This window comes from Macaca fascicularis, chromosome 16 (assembly GCF_037993035.2).
Source record: "Macaca fascicularis isolate 582-1 chromosome 16, T2T-MFA8v1.1".
NCBI lineage: Eukaryota > Metazoa > Chordata > Mammalia > Primates > Cercopithecidae > Macaca > Macaca fascicularis.
In genome coordinates this window covers 86,540,526-86,556,540 of record NC_088390.1, presented here as the reverse complement: position 1 = coordinate 86,556,540, position 16,015 = coordinate 86,540,526, and the positions used below count along the sequence as shown (strand labels likewise).

The 16,015-nt window shown below is 48.1% G+C and overlaps 1 protein-coding gene across 2 annotated transcripts; it reads left to right on the top strand.

Annotated features, from left to right (window-relative positions):
- Positions 1 to 61: 61 nt before the first annotated feature.
- On the top strand, positions 62 to 15,724 carry EIF4A3 (eukaryotic translation initiation factor 4A3). Of its 2 annotated transcripts, none has more exons than XR_012426315.1 (12): positions 62 to 312; positions 3,127 to 3,199; positions 5,491 to 5,557; positions 5,961 to 6,023; positions 7,177 to 7,309; positions 7,573 to 7,653; positions 11,658 to 12,182; positions 12,875 to 13,013; positions 13,651 to 13,766; positions 14,652 to 14,759; positions 14,856 to 14,983; positions 15,481 to 15,724. XR_012426315.1 is itself a non-coding variant. In XM_045376534.2 (12 exons), exons 1-12 carry the CDS (start codon positions 144 to 146, stop codon positions 15,495 to 15,497), a joined length of 1,236 nt encoding a protein of 411 aa, XP_045232469.1. In that variant the 5' UTR covers positions 62 to 143; the 3' UTR covers positions 15,498 to 15,724. The 2 variants fall into 2 exon arrangements, 1 of the variants encoding a protein (XP_045232469.1); XM_045376534.2 differs by having other exon boundaries at positions 12,041 to 12,182.
- The last annotated feature ends 291 nt before the right edge of the window (positions 15,725 to 16,015 follow it).

Below are 16,015 nucleotides of genomic sequence, written 5' to 3'. Positions count from 1 at the left end.
CGCACGTACGCACGCACATACGCACGTACGCACGTCTTACGCTTTCTCACGCTAAGGCGTCAGTTCTCGGCCCCGGCAGCGAGAAGAGTCGGGAGGTGGTTTACGCTGTGGCGCGCGCTGTGCTCTTCCGCGGACTCTAAATCATGGCGACCACGGCCACGATGGCGACCTCGGGCTCGGCGCGAAAGCGTCTGCTCAAAGAGGAAGACATGACCAAAGTGGAATTCGAGACCAGCGAGGAGGTGGATGTGACCCCCACGTTCGACACCATGGGCCTGCGGGAGGACCTACTGCGGGGCATCTACGCTTACGGTGAGTGGGCGCGGGCCGCGGGGGCCAGCTGGCGGCGAGCCGGGGGCTGAGAGCCCGACTGGTGACTCCCGGGCCGGCCCTGCACTCCGGAGGTCGTGGTCAGGGTCGAGGCTCGGGGGCCAGTGACGTGCGCCCCCCCCCCCACCCCTGCCCTCACGCCTGGCTGTGTCGGCGCGTTCGCTGTGTGTCCCCTGTGCAGAGCTCGGCGCTGGGTCCGTCGGGGGCTACAGCCGCTTCGAGGCACCTCGGAGTCGTTCATTCAGCAGATAACTGTTTTGTACCTACTAACTTTTCTAGTTACTGGGGTTTTGGCGGTAAACCAGATGGGTTTGCGCCTTTACGGGTTTTGAATTTCCTTTGGGGGGACAGCATGCGGTCAGATTGCCCAGGCAGTGGTTGTTGCTGGGAAGAACCCGAAGCTAGGTAATTGAATAGAGTGGGCCTGGGAAGGAGGAGATAATTAGTAAAGCAGAGAGGTAAGGGGGTTCGCAGGAGGGGTTGCCATTTGAGCAGAGGTATGGATGAAGGAGACTTTTAGGAGAGGAGGGAAGAGCAGTTGGGGCAGAAGGAACAGCTGGTGCCAGGGCTTTGCAGCCCTTAGCCAGCTGCATTCCAGGAACTGAAAGAAGTCCCCTGTGGTGGGATTTTGGAGAGCTAGTCAGGGGCCAGATTTAGCAAAGACGTGTAGGGGTGACGAATAATTTGAATTTCATTTGGAAATCTAGTGGGAAGCCACTGGAATGTAGTAAGTAGCTATGTGACACGATCACATTTACAGCTTTAAAGATTCTTCTGGGTGTCTGTGAATTTCAGGTGAGGCGAGGCAGGGCAGGAGAGGAAACAGAAGAGTTGGGAAGCTTTTGCTCCAGTTAAGGGAAGAGAGGATTGTGCTGCCTTGGAGATGGAGTGCCAGGGAACTGACAGCATTGGCTGATGGATTGACTGTGAGTGACAGGAGGAGGAGGGTTGGTGTTTTGAGTAACCAGTGGTTGATGCTGCAAACATGTGGCTAGGTAGGCAGCACTCCAGAGAGTCAGAATCAGGAGTTGTCTCTTGGTATGTTTGAAAGATCTGTGGAAGTTGAGAGAGAGCCTGGAGAAGAGATTGGGTTGGGCACATAGATGGGAATGGCCAGCATCTGGGGTAAATGGCCTGTGTTTAATGCTTGGGACAGGGACATTTTTTATCCTGTAGTTCTCTTTTCTTTCTTTCTGACAGTCCTGCTCTGTCACCAAGGCTGGACTGTAGTGGCATGATCTCGGCTCACTGCAACTTCTGCCTCTGGGGCTCAAGCGATTCCTTTGCCTCAGCCTCCCAAGTAGCCGACCACCATGCCCTACTAGTTTTTGTATTTTTAGTAGGGATGGGATTTTGCCATCTTGCCCAGGCTGGTCTTGAACTCCTGACCTCAGTGGTCTGCCAGCCTCAGCCTCCCAAAGTGATGGGATTACAGGTGTGAGCCACCCCACCTGATCTTATCCTGTAATTCTTGATGCCACAACAGTTTGGACAAAGTGAGGCGAAGGTGCTGAGGATGGGTGGTGAGAAAGCATCTCAGCCAGCCTTCCAGCGAGGCTGACAGCCCCACCTGGTTTCCTGGCACTCAGGCGGTCCCTGCCCTAAGACACTGTTGTTAGTTTCCCATCCATGTGCTTGCTCTTCCTGAAGAGTTTAAATCATCTGCTATATTTGCTTTTGTGTTAAGATGGGAAATTGTGCTACATTTTCTTTTGTTTCTCATTTTTCGCTATGCCCCAGAACTGAACAGAGCTACATTTAAGAGACTACCAAAAAATAACTGAACTAGAGTTTTGTACATAAAGTTTTATTTACTTACTTGAAAAACACATGGTTCTTCTTCAAAATAGCCTCCCCCTTTGGTGTAGTAGTTGCTTTGCAGGAGAGATGGTATGGTAGTTAGTGAGCTGCATCCAGACAGGAGAACAGCGTAGGACACCCCACAGTGTGACCCAAGCAGGTTAAATAGAATTGTAGACCTGTCAGCAACACACAGACTTAATGCTAGCTAGGAGGAGAGAAGAATGGCTACAGTGACTTTCCTGGTTTTTTTTGTTTTTGTTTTTAATTTAAAAAGTAGTATAGGCCGGGCGCGGTGGCTCAAGCCTGTAATCCCAGCACTTTGGGAGGCCGAGACGGGCGGATCACGAGGTCAGGAGATCGAGACCATCCTGGCTAACACGGTGAAACCCCGTCTCTACTAAAAAAATACAAAAAACTAGCCGGGCGCGGTGGCGGGCGCCTGTAGTCCCAACTACTCGGGAGGCTGAGGCAGGAGAATGGCGTGAACCCGGGAGGCGGAGCTTGCAGTGAGCTGAGATCCGGCCACTGCACTCCAGCCTGGGCGGCAGAGCGAGACTCCGTCTCAAAAAAAAAAAAAAAAAAAAAAGTAGTATAGGTTGTTTGTAATCCAGTCAAACCTAAGGAAGTAATTAGAGTAAAAAGTTAGCTGCTTTTCACCCCTCTACTGCAGTAACTGCCAGGAACATTTTGGCACTTATACTTCCAGATGCTGCACACCCAGAAGATTATCATTATTATTTTTCTGTATTCTACAATTTGGTGGTTTTTTTAAAATAGAGATTTGTCTTTACAAATAATATCTCATGTTAGTTTAGAAATCCACTTAGTCCGATTCATTGAGCCCCTGGGTTTTGAGAGCTTGCTATGTTGAACACTGGGTTAGGCGGGAGGACAGGTTCAAACAGCAAACCACGTCTGCCCCTGAGGAGCTCACAGTACAGGGTTTCTGTGCTGTCATTGTAGCGAGAGCTATTTTTTTGTTTTTATTTGCAGGTTTTGAAAAACCATCAGCAATCCAGCAACGAGCAATCAAGCAGATCATCAAAGGGAGAGATGTCATCGCGCAGTAAGTTGTCCTGGGGTGCGGCGCGGGGCTGGATGCAAATTTGGGCAGCGCAGTGCAGTTAGATGCTCTGGGATGACTGTTTCCCTCAGCTTCTACACACTCAGTACCAACACGTGCCCTGACTTTAGCCACAGGGTTTAATAATTTTTAAATTTCTGTTCTCTACTATAGAAAGCTTTCATTTTCTTTTTGAGATGGAGTCTCGCTCTGTCGCCCAGGCTGGAGCGCAGTGGCACCATCTCGGCTCACTGCAACCTTTGCCTCTCTGTTTCAAGCGATTCTCCTGCCTCACCCTCCCAAGTAGCTGGGATTATAGGCGCCCGCCACCATGCCTGGCTACTTTTCGTATTTTTAGTAGAGATGGGGTTTCACCATGTTGGTCAGGCCAGTCTCAAACTCCCGACCTCAGGTGATCCACCCTCCTTGGCCTCCTAAAGTGCTGGGATTACAGGCGTGAGTTACTGTGCCCGGCCAAGGCTTTCATTTTCTTAGCCAGCTTTGCTTGGTGGTTTGCTGGCAGGTGGAGTTGTATATAACACAATTTCGGAAAAACAGACTGCTTTTCCTCTGCTCTCACACCACCACCACAGTCATCAGCACAGAAGACGACTTGTGTGGGGGTTTTCCAGCTGGGTGTCCTCCAGTTCAGCTCATACCATCTGCCTGGAGACAGGCCATATCCCACAGGTTGAGGGCTCAGTCCCCTCAACTACCCTCTTTTCAGGCATCAATTATAAGTTTGGATGTCTAGAACTTCTGACCAAGCAGCTTCGAGTTGGGGTTCCCATGATCCCCTCTTTAGGTTGGATTAATTTGCTGGAACAGCAGCTCAAAGAACTCAGGGAAACACATTTAGTGGTTTATTATAAAGGGTGCTACAAAGGATACAGATATGGGGGCGGGGGTGCAGCCTCCCAGAACCTCCTTGTGTTCCACTGTCTGTGTTCAGCCATCCAGAAGCTCTTCGAACTTGGTCCTCTTGGGTTTCTATGGAAAATTCCATGAGGTCAGCATTCTTTCCCCCGCCCAGGGAATAGGGCAGGAGCTTTTCTAGGATAATACCATAATGCTTTTAAAAAAATTTTTTTTTAATTTAAATTTTTTACTTTTTTTGAGACAGGGTCTTACTCTGTCTCCCAGGCTGGAGTGCAGTTGTGTGATTACAGCTCACAGCAGCCTCAACCTCCCAGACTCAAGTGATTCTCCTACCTCGGCCTCCCAGGTAGCTGGGACTAGAGGCACACATCATCATTTACGTTTTTTATTTTCTGTAGAGACAGGGTTTCCTTGTGTTGCCCAGGCTGCTCTCAAACTCCTGGCAGTCTCCCTGCCTTGGCTTCCCAAAGCCTTGGGATTACAGGCGTGAGCCACTGTGCCCGGCCTAAACATTTTTTGTGTTAAGATATGGGGCCTCACTTTGTCACCGGGGGGAATGCAGTGGTGCGGTCATAGCTCACTGCAGCCTCTAACTCCAAGGATTAAGGAATCGTCCCACCTCAGCCTCCCAAGTAGCTGGGACTGCCTGAATGTGCTGCCATTCCTGGTTGGCTTTTTGTTTTGTTTAGAAATGGAGTCTCTTCCTGTATTGCCCAGGCTGGTCTCGAATTCCTGGCTTCAGTCAGTCCTGCCTCTGCGTCCCCGAGTGTTGGGAATACAGGCCTGAGCCACCATGCCGTGAAATGAGGGTCTTTATGACTTAAAATCTGAAAGGCAGGGAAGATTAGAGCCCCGCTGTGGAGCAGGCGAAAGGAGAGCAGGTCAGAGAGATTGTTTCCTGAGGCCTAACAAACCCATCAATTTAGTAAGACTGTAACAAGGGCTATGGGAGCTGTGAGCTAGGAACTATGAATGAAAACCTGTATGTAGTCTTATCTCCTAGCACCACAAATCCTCTTTTAATAGCTTTATTCCTCGTTTGCCTAATTTCAAAAAACTCATTTACACAAAAATTTCTTTGGAGGAGAGAGTTAGTCCAAAATCCTAGAAGGAAAAGAGTTGTATTTAGATAAAGGGGAGTCCTCCTTTTTCTGACACCTATGAAACACCTCTTGAAGTGACAGAGTCTGTGGCTCCATTGCCCCCCTTGCAGAAGCCATATCTACTCTCCTCATGGACACTTAACAAGCTGTGACACTGGGCCCGAGTCCCGCCTCCTTGCAGTTAAGATGTTATTGGGTACGGGGGCTTCTTGGAATAAGGTACATAAGTGCCTCTGGAGCCCAGGCCTTGGAGTGCAGCTGTGACATGGCCTGTCCTCCCTCTAATCCCACTGCTCTTATTTCCTTCAATAGGTCTCAGTCCGGCACAGGCAAAACAGCCACCTTCAGTATCTCAGTCCTCCAGTGTTTGGATATTCAGGTAATTTGTCATTCTTAAAACAGACTGTTCTGTAATTCTAGGAAATAACTGCTTTTTCTTCTGTAACTACAGTGTTCAAAAAGTACAATTAAAAATTTTCTAGTATGTATTGACTCAGCAAATTTTTACAGAGTCTTAATTGTACACTAATATTTGCACTAATATTCTGTCATGATTCTTTATTTAACTAGAGGAAGTTCTTGTCTGCAAACAAGGATCCTGACACATTAAGTTATTGCTGGATTTGCAATTTAAATGACATTAAGATTTGCTAACCTCTGTAAGAGATGAGAAGTATGATTAATATGAGATACTATTTCTCATATAGATCTCAGTGTGAATTACTACAATCCACCTTGATAATACTGAGAATTCTCTATTTTCTGATAAATTATTTCACCAGGTTCGTGAAACTCAAGCTTTGATCTTGGCTCCCACGAGAGAGTTAGCTGTGCAGATTCAGAAGGTGAGATGGCTAAAGATAGTGGTGTCCGATTTGCAAGTACTGCTTTTGTGATTTAGTTGTGAAACACTTGACTTATTTATTTAATCCAATCCTGTTTTCTGATACCTCAAAATTTTCTTCCTGATTAACATTTTGCCATGAATCATTATATAAATTGCTGGTTTGTATTAAGTCATTTTTGGTGTGGCTTGTGTGCTCTCAGTAGTTTTTTACAGCCTTAGGAATGTAGATTTTTCAGCAAAAAATTTTAATAAAAATAAATTAGGCCAAGGTGGGTGGATCACCTGAGGTCAGGAGTTTGAGACCAGCCTGGTCAACATGGTAAAACCCTGTCTCTACTAAAAATATAAAAAATTAGCTGGGCGTGGTGGCAGGTGCCTATAATCCCAGCTACTCGGGAGGCTGAGCAGGAGAATCACTTGAACCTGGGAGGCAGAGGTTGCAGTGAGCTGAGATTGCGCCACTGTACTCCAGCCTGGCAACAAGAGTGAAACTCCGTCTCAAAAAAATAAATTGTACCCATTTTATACTTACATAATATAAAGATGTATATTTTAAAAGATGTATATTAAGATGTTAATGTTGGTTTCTTTGGTGGATGGGATTATGAATTTTATATGTTGTTTTCTGTTAATGGTATAATTTTTGTAATAAGAAACCAGCAGGCTGGGCGCGGTGGCTCATGCCTGTAATCCCAGCACTTTGGGAGGCTGAGGCAGGCGGATCACAAGGTCAGGAGATCGAGATCATCCTGGCTAACACTGTGAAACCCCATCTCTACTAAAAATACAAAAACAAAATTAGCCAGGTGTGCTGGTGGGCGCCTGTAGTCCCAGCTACTAGGGAGGCTGAGGTGGGAGAATGGTGTGAACCTGGGAGGCGGAGCTTGCAGTGAGCCGAGATCACACCACTGCACTCCAGCTCGGACGACAGAGCAAGACTCCGTCTCAAAAAAAAAAAAAAAAGAAAGAAAGAAACCAGCAAAATTACCTTGATTTTGTCAGAGAAAAGAGCAGGTGAATTTTGTGTTTTCAAGATAATAATGGCATAAATAATAATCGGTGATCATCTTGGAGTAGAAACAATCTTTCTTTTTGGAAACCACGGATGTTTCCCTCTCCCACCCTGGACGTGAACCTGTGCTTTGATTTAGGGGCTGCTCGCTCTCGGCGACTACATGAATGTCCAGTGCCATGCCTGCATTGGAGGCACCAATGTTGGGGAGGACATCAGGAAGCTGGATTATGGACAGCATGTTGTCGCGGGCACTCCAGGGCGTGTTTTTGGTAAGCACTTTTGTCACTAAAAATGGTACTGCCAGTAGTATTTGTAAGACGCACTTAAACGGTACAGGATGGCTTTCAATTTGGTGGACTGCATGGTAGACTTTTGCACCTGGATCACTTGCGGGAGGTAGAGGGAAGGTCTCTGGAACACTGAGACCAGCTGGAATGATGAGCTCTTTCCTGGGAGCCTCAGGTGTGATTATTTCAAAATCTCATGTTATAGATATGATTTGTCGTAATTATTTCAAAATCTCATGTCATAGATATGATTCGTCGCAGAAGCTTAAGGACACGTGCTATCAAAATGTTGGTTTTGGATGAAGCTGATGAAATGTTGAATAAAGGTATGAGTAACAAGAATTACTTTTCTACTGACGTAATTCTTAGTTCTTAAATTTTCACAGTGTAAAACAAACAGATAGCCAATGAATGTTCTGAATGTGAGTAGTGTTTTCATTGTGGAAAAATAGTTGTGCCTTGGTGGCAATTATGAACAGAAATTCCTACCTTGATTTTATTTATTCATTTTTTGAGGCAGGGTCTTGCTCTGTTGCCCAGGCTGGAGTGAGCACAGTGGCATGATCATGGCTTACTATAGCTTTTGCCTCCTGGGCTCAAGCAGTCCTCCTGCCTCAGCCTTCTGGGTAGTTGTGGCTAAAGATGTGTGCACACATCTTCAGGGAAGTGGCTCACCATGGCTTGAACTGGATGGGGCGGGAGGGACGTGCAAGAGATGAACCCTGAGCTGCACATCCAGGGCTGCAGTGAGAAGGCCTGTTTGACCCACAGTTTTATGCAGCGGCATTGATCCAGGTGAGGTGGTGGCCTCACCCACGTGGCAGTGGGGATCCAAAGCAGGGGTCGGATTGAAGGAAGGGAAGGTTTGAGGGAAGGTTGAGGGCTGGTGGCTGGCCCCTCTGCCACCCCCACCAACCCCTAGGCAGCCTTCCTAACTCAGGAGGGTCCCAGGCATGTCGCTAGGCTGGCACACGGGTGGTAAGGCAGATGGCAGGTGAGGGCGGATCTGGGAGTCAGGTGGCATAGTTACTTCAGACTTGACATGTCTTAGCTTTTAGGTGCCTTGGTACACCCTTAGTCTGTCACATGCTTGGAAGGGTCTGGCCTCGGCTGCGTGTCGACAGCCCCCTGGGTAGAGCCAGGCAGTGGGGTCCATGAACCCCGGGAACATGTGGGCCAAGTGGAAGAGCAGACAGCTGGGAGACTGGGGCAGGGGGACCTAGGAAGCACAGAGTATGTCTCATGGAGAGGTGGGACAGAGCCCAGGGAGGACACAGGGTCAGCAGCCACCAGGGGCCTGGCAGGGGTGGGTGGGCGGGTCAGCACTGGAAGGGGGTCCTAGAGCCTCCTAGGGATCCTCTGAGACAGTTTCGGTTGAGTGCTCAGAGCCAACTCCAGGCTTCTCCGTGGAGGCCTGATGTGGTGATGGGAGGATGGAGAAGGAGCGTGTGGTGTGGTTGACAGAAGGCTTGGCCGAGGGGAAGCAGAGAGAAAGGACACTTGAGGGTGGAGGAGCTTTTATCAAAGTTGGAAGAAACGTGGACATAACTCATAGGCCCATTCAAGACAGACAAACTCATGGGCCAAGGTCAAGGCCATCTGTCAGGATGTCCATTGTCAGAGAGCCTAGAGTCAGGAGCGCGCGGCCCACTGGGGCAGTGGCTGCCCAGAGCGGCTGTGGAGTAGCGGAGTGCAGGTGCCGGTGACTTCGTCATCGAGGCCTTTAATCCTGGGCTGGGGGCTAAAGACCCAGAAGTAAACCCAGGCAGAGCTGTGAGACTGCAAGCTGAGTGGCTAGAGAAATGAGTTCAGAGGAGCAAGGAGGGAAGGGGGCGCCGCTCCGGGAAGGACATGGCCCACGGGGGTTATGGAGCAGTGGAGGGCAACACCAGCAGGGCCCGGACTTCCTACAAATGCCTTTCATGTTCTTTTGTAATATATGCAAATACATGTTTATTGAAGATACATAGTTATAAAAAATGAATAAAAATCACAAAATAAGGCTGAGCTTGGGGGCTCACACTTATAATCCAGACACCTTGGGAAGCCAAGACGGGAGTACCATTGAGACCAGCTGTTCAGGACCAGTCTGGGCAACAGAGAGAGACGTACTCTCTACTAAAAAATTAAAAATTAAAAATTAGCAGAGTGTGGTGGCAGGGGCCAGTCCCAGGTACTTGGGTGGCTGAGGCGGGAGGATCACTTGAGCCCAGGAGTTGGAGGCCACCGTGAGCGGTGATTGTGCCATCCTGGGTGACAGAACAAGCCTATCTTAAAAAATATTGCAAAATATGTGCGTGATATTATGATACATATACATATATACACTATGCATCTATGCAGCAGCTCCAGGTGGGGAGTCTCAGAGTTCACTGGAGGGCACTGCACTCCTGTCTCCTGCTTGGTGGGCAGGAAAAGCCCCATTCCCCAGTCACTCACAGACGTCATCTCCTGTGTTGAGGATTGTGTTGGTGTGAGAGCAGAGGAAAAACCTAATTTGGGGGTTTTTCCTAAAACAATATGTTTCCAGACTTTCTGTACATAACTGTAGTTAATAGATGTGGAATCACGTGTATTCGGTTTGATAATCTGCTTTTTAAAAAATGCATCTGTCCATGATAAGTGTTCTGTGGCCTGTTTAATGGCAATAAGGTATTCTGTTGGAGGGATGTTCCATAATATATTTCTTGGTTGTGTAGGCTATTTTCATTCTTTAAGATAAATTGGAGGGTGGGCACAGTGGCTCACACCTGTAATCCCAGCACTTTGGGAGGCCGAGACGGGCGGATCACGAGGTCAGGAGATCGAGACCATCCTGGCTAACACAATGAAACCCCGTCTCTACTAAAAATACAAAAAAATTAGCCGGGCGAGGTGGCGGCGCCTGTAGTCCCAGCTACTCGGGAGGCTGAGGCAGGAGAATGGCGTAAACCCGGGAGGCGGAGCTTGCAGTGAGCCGAGATAGCGCCACTGCACTCCAGCCTGGGCGATAGAGCGAGACTCCGTCTCAAAAAAAAAAAAAAAAAACAAAAACAAAAATAAGCCAGGTGTGTGTGGTGGTGGGTAGTAATGTGTGCCCATAATCCCAGCTACCCAGAAGACTGAGCCAGGAGAATTGCTGGAACCCGGGAGGTGGAGGTGCAGTGAGCCAAGATCGCCCCACTGCACTGCAGCCTGGGCAATAGAGCAAGACTCTATCTCAAAAAAAAAAAAGCCGGGCACGGTGGCTCAAGCCTGTAATCCCAGCACTTTGGGAGGCTGAGACGGGAGGATCACAAGGTCAGGAGATCGAGACCATCCTGGCTAACACGGTGAAACCCCGTCTCTACTAAAAAAAAAAAAATACAAAAAACTAGCCGGGCGAGGTGGCGGGCGCCTGTGGTCCCAGCTACTCCGGAGGCTGAGGCAGGAGAATGGCGTAAACCTGGGAGGCGGAGCTTGCAGTGAGCTGAGATCCGGCCACTGCACTCCATCCTGGGCGACAGAGCCAGACTCAGTCTCAAAAAAAAAAAAAAAACAAAAAACACACACACACATGCACACAAAGATAAATTGGTAGGATTCGGATGTACACTTTCTTGGATTTTCATAGGTGTTTTGAAGTGAGGACCTCTAGGTGATAGCAATTCTTCTCTTATAATAGTGATTGGGAAATGCATGGTGATGTGTCACCTCGAATTCACTGTGAGGGTCTGTGGCAGGCCCCCCAGGGTCTTCATAAGGGTATCAGGTGGGTGGTGAGGAAGTGCTTTGTTCTCAGCACTCACCAGCGGTACCCCGTGGGCATCCTCTCAGCCACGTCTCGGGCCTCTGGTTCCAGCAGTTCTTTGGGGGGCCTGTGCTCTGAGCACCTCACATCCCTCCCCTCCTCCTTCTGGGGCCCTTTATTGGACCCCTTGCTCCTCGTTGAGGTTAAAGGTTCGGTGACCACACTCAGTTTCTGTGGTGGCTGAGGAAGCCCTGGGTTGTGGGTGGCTCTTTGTGCTTGTGGCACTTAGGGCAGAGGTCCTCACAGTGAGGGGCACAGGCCGGGAGCATCCTTGTCACCTGGGGACTTGTAGAAATGCAGATTCTCTGGCCGCATATGATTTATGGAGTCAGAGCCTCCAGTTCATTAACTGGCCCTGTGGTGAGGAGGCTGGGCCCCTGCCTGCTCCTGGCTCCCTTCTCCTTTGCCCAGCTCTGCCCAGGCCTGGCAGAGGGTGCATGTGTGCTGGCTCCCGTGTTGATTCCGCCTGTGCCATGTTAAATAATGTGAATAAGTGGGCAGCATTTTTCACTGGGAGATTTTCTGTAACAAGATGTCTGGGTTCTCTTTAAAATGTGGCAGGTCTGGGCCCAGTGGATGCCAATCTCACAGGACAGTGGCAGGTGGAAGTGAGTTGGGACTGCGCCGCAGGCATCTGAGATTGTGGGTGACTCAGGCCAGCCTCTCTATTGCTTTTTATTTGGCGTCTAGGACTCTCGGGGTGGGTTTCTTGATCCCTAGAGCACTTCAGATTGAAGAAGCACCAGAGGAAAACAAGATTCCCTCAACCAGATAACACTCGGGGGGGGCGGGGAGTAGGGACGGAGAGAACGCGTGGATGTGGCCTGGTTCTGTAAAAGTGAGATCCTGTCAACCGTACCTTATTCCCACTCTGCCCCTCACCCAGTGGGAACGCTGGGCGTGCCGCCCTAAGCATCCCTCACCTGTCTTGCGCCCTGTCCCAGGTTTCAAAGAGCAGATCTATGACGTGTACAGGTACCTGCCTCCAGCCACACAGGTGGTGCTCATCAGTGCCACGCTGCCACACGAGATTCTGGAGATGACCAACAAGTTCATGACCGACCCAATCCGCATCTTGGTGAAACGGTAGGAGCCCCTCTAGTCGAGTTTACTAAAACACTGGGCCCCATTTATAAAGGATTTTATGTCGTAATTTCAAAAACTTTTTATAGCCAGGGTGTTGCTGTGTTGCTGAAGCTGGTGTCAGAATCTGGGCCTCAGGCTATCCTCCTGCCTGAGTGTAAAGGAATTTAAAGCATGCAAATTCTTTTAAAATTCCTGTTTTGAAAAACCGAATAGGCTGGGCTACATAGGGAGACCCTATCTCTACAAATAATAAAAGATTAGCCAGGTAGGGTGGCACATGCCTGTAGTCCCAGCTACTCAGGAGGCTGAGGTGGGAGGATTGCTTGAGGCCAGGAGGCTGAGGCTGCAGTGAGCTGTGATCGTGCCACTGCACTTCAGCCATGGCAACAGAGCAAGACCCTGTCTCAAACAAAACAAAACAAAAAAACCCATCTTTTATAATACTCATTGTGGTTTGAACCAATAATTCTAAATTTAAAAATTAGATGACTGTATTTACTTACCAGTGTTTTGTTTAGAATCATATTCCACGTGGTGCACATTGTGAAATGTTCAGTAGGATACAGAATAGAGACCTGTGTGACGGAAGTGCTGATGGGATGGAGGATAGGGCTGGGGCGCTGGGTCTGCACCAGATACCATGTCCTAGCTGGAAGAATGAGGATGTAACAGGATTTGTCTTTGTCCTTCAGTGATGAATTGACTCTGGAAGGCATCAAGCAATTTTTTGTGGCAGTGGAGAGGGAAGAGTGGAAATTTGACACTCTGTGTGACCTCTACGACACACTGACCATCACTCAGGCGGTCATCTTCTGCAACACCAAAAGAAAGGTAAGAGGTACTGCATGGCCTCCATGTGCTTGAAGGGGAATTGCAGATTGAGTCTCTGAATGACTTAAATCAAGATTTTTCGGTGAAGGGCCAGTTTGTCCATATTTTAAGCTTTCGGGGTATGTGGTCTCTTGCAAAAGCAGCTGTAGACAATATGCAAATGGTCAGATACGGCTGTGACCATTAAAACTTTATTTACAGAACAGCGATGCCAGCCACCCTGAAAGATTCAGATTTCGTTGAAGGTGGAACCCAGGCTTGAGTAGTTTTAGATCCCCAGGTGATGATAATGTGGAGGCAGACCTGAGGACTGTCGGCCACTTTCCTGAGAAAGGAAAGGAATTGGGCTACATTCTGACAAGACTGGAATTCAAATTTCAAATGAGAATGAGCACACCTGGCCCCCTCCCCCATAGAGTCATTATGTGGAGAAAATGAAGTAAGAGGGTTTTGTGAGTGCACCCCAACATTTTCTGGGAAAAAGTTTGTGCATCCAGTTAGGATGATCCTGAGTTTTAAGAGCAGTTACTTTGTGAATATTGATACTGGTTCTGCAAATGATGGGGGTAAAATCCCGAATGCACATCTCTGGTTTGGTGTACGAACTTGCAGTAGCATCTGCTGATTGGATTTGTAGGTGGACTGGCTGACAGAAAAAATGAGAGAAGCCAACTTCACTGTGTCCTCAATGCATGGAGACATGCCCCAGAAAGAGCGGGAGTCCATCATGAAGGAGTTCCGGTCGGGCGCCAGGTGGGTCCGCTGTGCTGTGGCTCTGCCGGTCAGGGTTTGCTAGACTGTGTGCTAAGCACTTCATATGCACTGCCTGAGGCAGGCCCCAGAGCTGGGGAGATGACGAGCTCCTGCTCTGAAAGCTGAGGCCCTGGGTGAGCAGAAAACCTTCCAGTTAATGAGACGTTCGCTGTGCTCCTGTAATACTTCGGTTGAGGTGATAACGAGCCTTAACTAGCCAGGTTGGCACTTTGGTTACAAGTGTGTGTCTTCTTTTCCAGTAAGTACGGGTTTTCTGTTCATCATTTCAATTAGTTTAATTCCACATGGTCAGGTATCTTCTCACTGCAACCTCTGCCTCCTGGTTTCAAGTGATTCCTGTGCCTCAGCCTTCTGAGTAGCTGGAATGGCTTTTTTTTTTTTTTTTTTTTTGCATTTTTAGTAGAGACGGGGTTTCACCTTGTTGGCCAGGCTGGTCACGAACTCCTGACCTCAGGTGATCCGTCCACCTCAGCCTCTGGCAGTGCTGGGATTACAGGTATGAGCTGCCACTCCCAGCCAAAGATACTGTTCTTAATTTGTTGCTAGGCAAAAGTAAAATATTTTTCCCAATTAATTGGTTTAGGACCGACGAAACAAGTTAAAGGTAGTGTAGTAAAAGATGTCTGTTTTTTTAATCTGATGGAGCACATGACCGAAGTAACTAAATCCAGCAACAGCTCCTCTGCACAGGGATTTCTGGTGCTGTCCCTGAGGCTTCATGTTTGCAGACAGACTGGTGTGAGGGGGAATCTCATATCTTTTGAACTTGTAGCCAGGATTCCTCAAAATTAGCAATGGAAGCAAGTCCAGTCTTAAACTTGCATGAGTAATTTAATCGCCTCAAACACACTTTCTGTTTTGCAGCCGAGTGCTTATTTCTACAGACGTCTGGGCCAGGGGGTTGGATGTCCCTCAGGTGTCCCTCATCATCAACTATGATCTCCCCAATAACAGAGAATTGTACATACACAGGTAGGATGCAAGCTCTCATTGACTTCACTTCTGTGACACATTTACTAAATCTTGATTGCTGTAGATACTGACTGTGATATTGTTTTATTCCTGAAGAATCGGGAGATCAGGTCGATACGGCCGGAAGGGGGTCGCCATTAACTTTGTGAAGAACGATGACATCCGCATCCTCAGAGATATCGAGCAGTACTATTCCACTCAGATCGATGAGATGCCTATGAACGGTAGGAAATCGTCCAGCTCTACTGGAATTGTAGAGAGAACTTCCCTATTCTTAGTTTGGGGCACTTGAGTTTGTTTTTTTGTTGTTGTGGGTTTTTTTTGAGACGAAGTTTTGCTCTGTCAGCCAGGCTGGAGTACAGTGGCATGATTTTGGCTCACTGCAACCTCTGCCTCCTGGGTTCAAGCAATTCTCCTGCCTCAGCCTCCTGAGTAGCTGGGATTACAGATGCGTGCACCATAACCAGCTAATTTTTGTATTTTTAGTAGAGATGGGATTTCACCATGTTGGCCAGGCTGGTCTTGAACTCCTAGCCTCAAGTGATCTGTCCACCTTGGCCTCCCAAAGTGCCAGGATTACAGGCGTGAGCCACTATGCCTGGCCTGTTTTTTGTTTTGAGAAGTCTCTTGTGAGATTTTAGTTAAATTTACGTTACAAATTTTCTTTTTTTTTTTTTTTTTTTTGTATTGTTCCTTAATCTGTTTCTTTCTTCACTTTCAGTTGCTGATCTGATCTGAAGCAGATCGAGGGGATGAGTGAAGACTGTTCACCTGTTCTGTACTCCTGTTTGGAAGTATTTAGGTCCAGCTTCTATTTAATGGGGTTTATATGGACTCTCTTCTCATAAACGGCCTCCTGTCTCCCTCCGAAGAGGATGTGGGGATTCTGCTCTTTTCTTATTTACATGTAAATAATACATTGTTCTAAGTCTTTTTCATTAAAAATTTAAAACTTTTCCCATAAACTCTATATTTCTAAGATGCCACCAGCTTCTCTAGTAACTTACTGTGTAGTCTTGGGTCATTTCACTCACTTTTCTAATTTTTCTTTTTTTCTTGAGGAGTCTCCTTTTTTTTGAGAAGGAGTCTCCCTCTGTCGCCCAGGCTGGAGTGCAGTGGCGCGATCTCAGCTCACTGCAAGCTCCGCCTCCCGGGTTCACGTCATTCTCCTGCCTCAGCCTCCCAAGTAGCTGGGACTACAGGAGCCCGCCACCACGCCCGGCTAATTTTTTTGTATTTTCAGTAGAGACGGGGTT

What these genes read in the sequence shown, in the direction of transcription:
- EIF4A3 (XM_045376534.2), top strand. Translation starts at nt 144, where the DNA reads ATGGCGACCACGGCCACGATGGCGACCTCGGGCTCGGCGCGAAAGCGT. An exon ending in TGATGAAATGTTGAATAAAG is followed by an intron (nt 7,654 to 12,040) that starts GTATGAGTAACA and finishes GCCCTGTCCCAG; the next exon opens with GTTTCAAAGAGCAGATCTAT. An exon ending in ATCCGCATCTTGGTGAAACG is followed by an intron (nt 12,183 to 12,874) that starts GTAGGAGCCCCT and finishes TTTGTCCTTCAG; the next exon opens with TGATGAATTGACTCTGGAAG.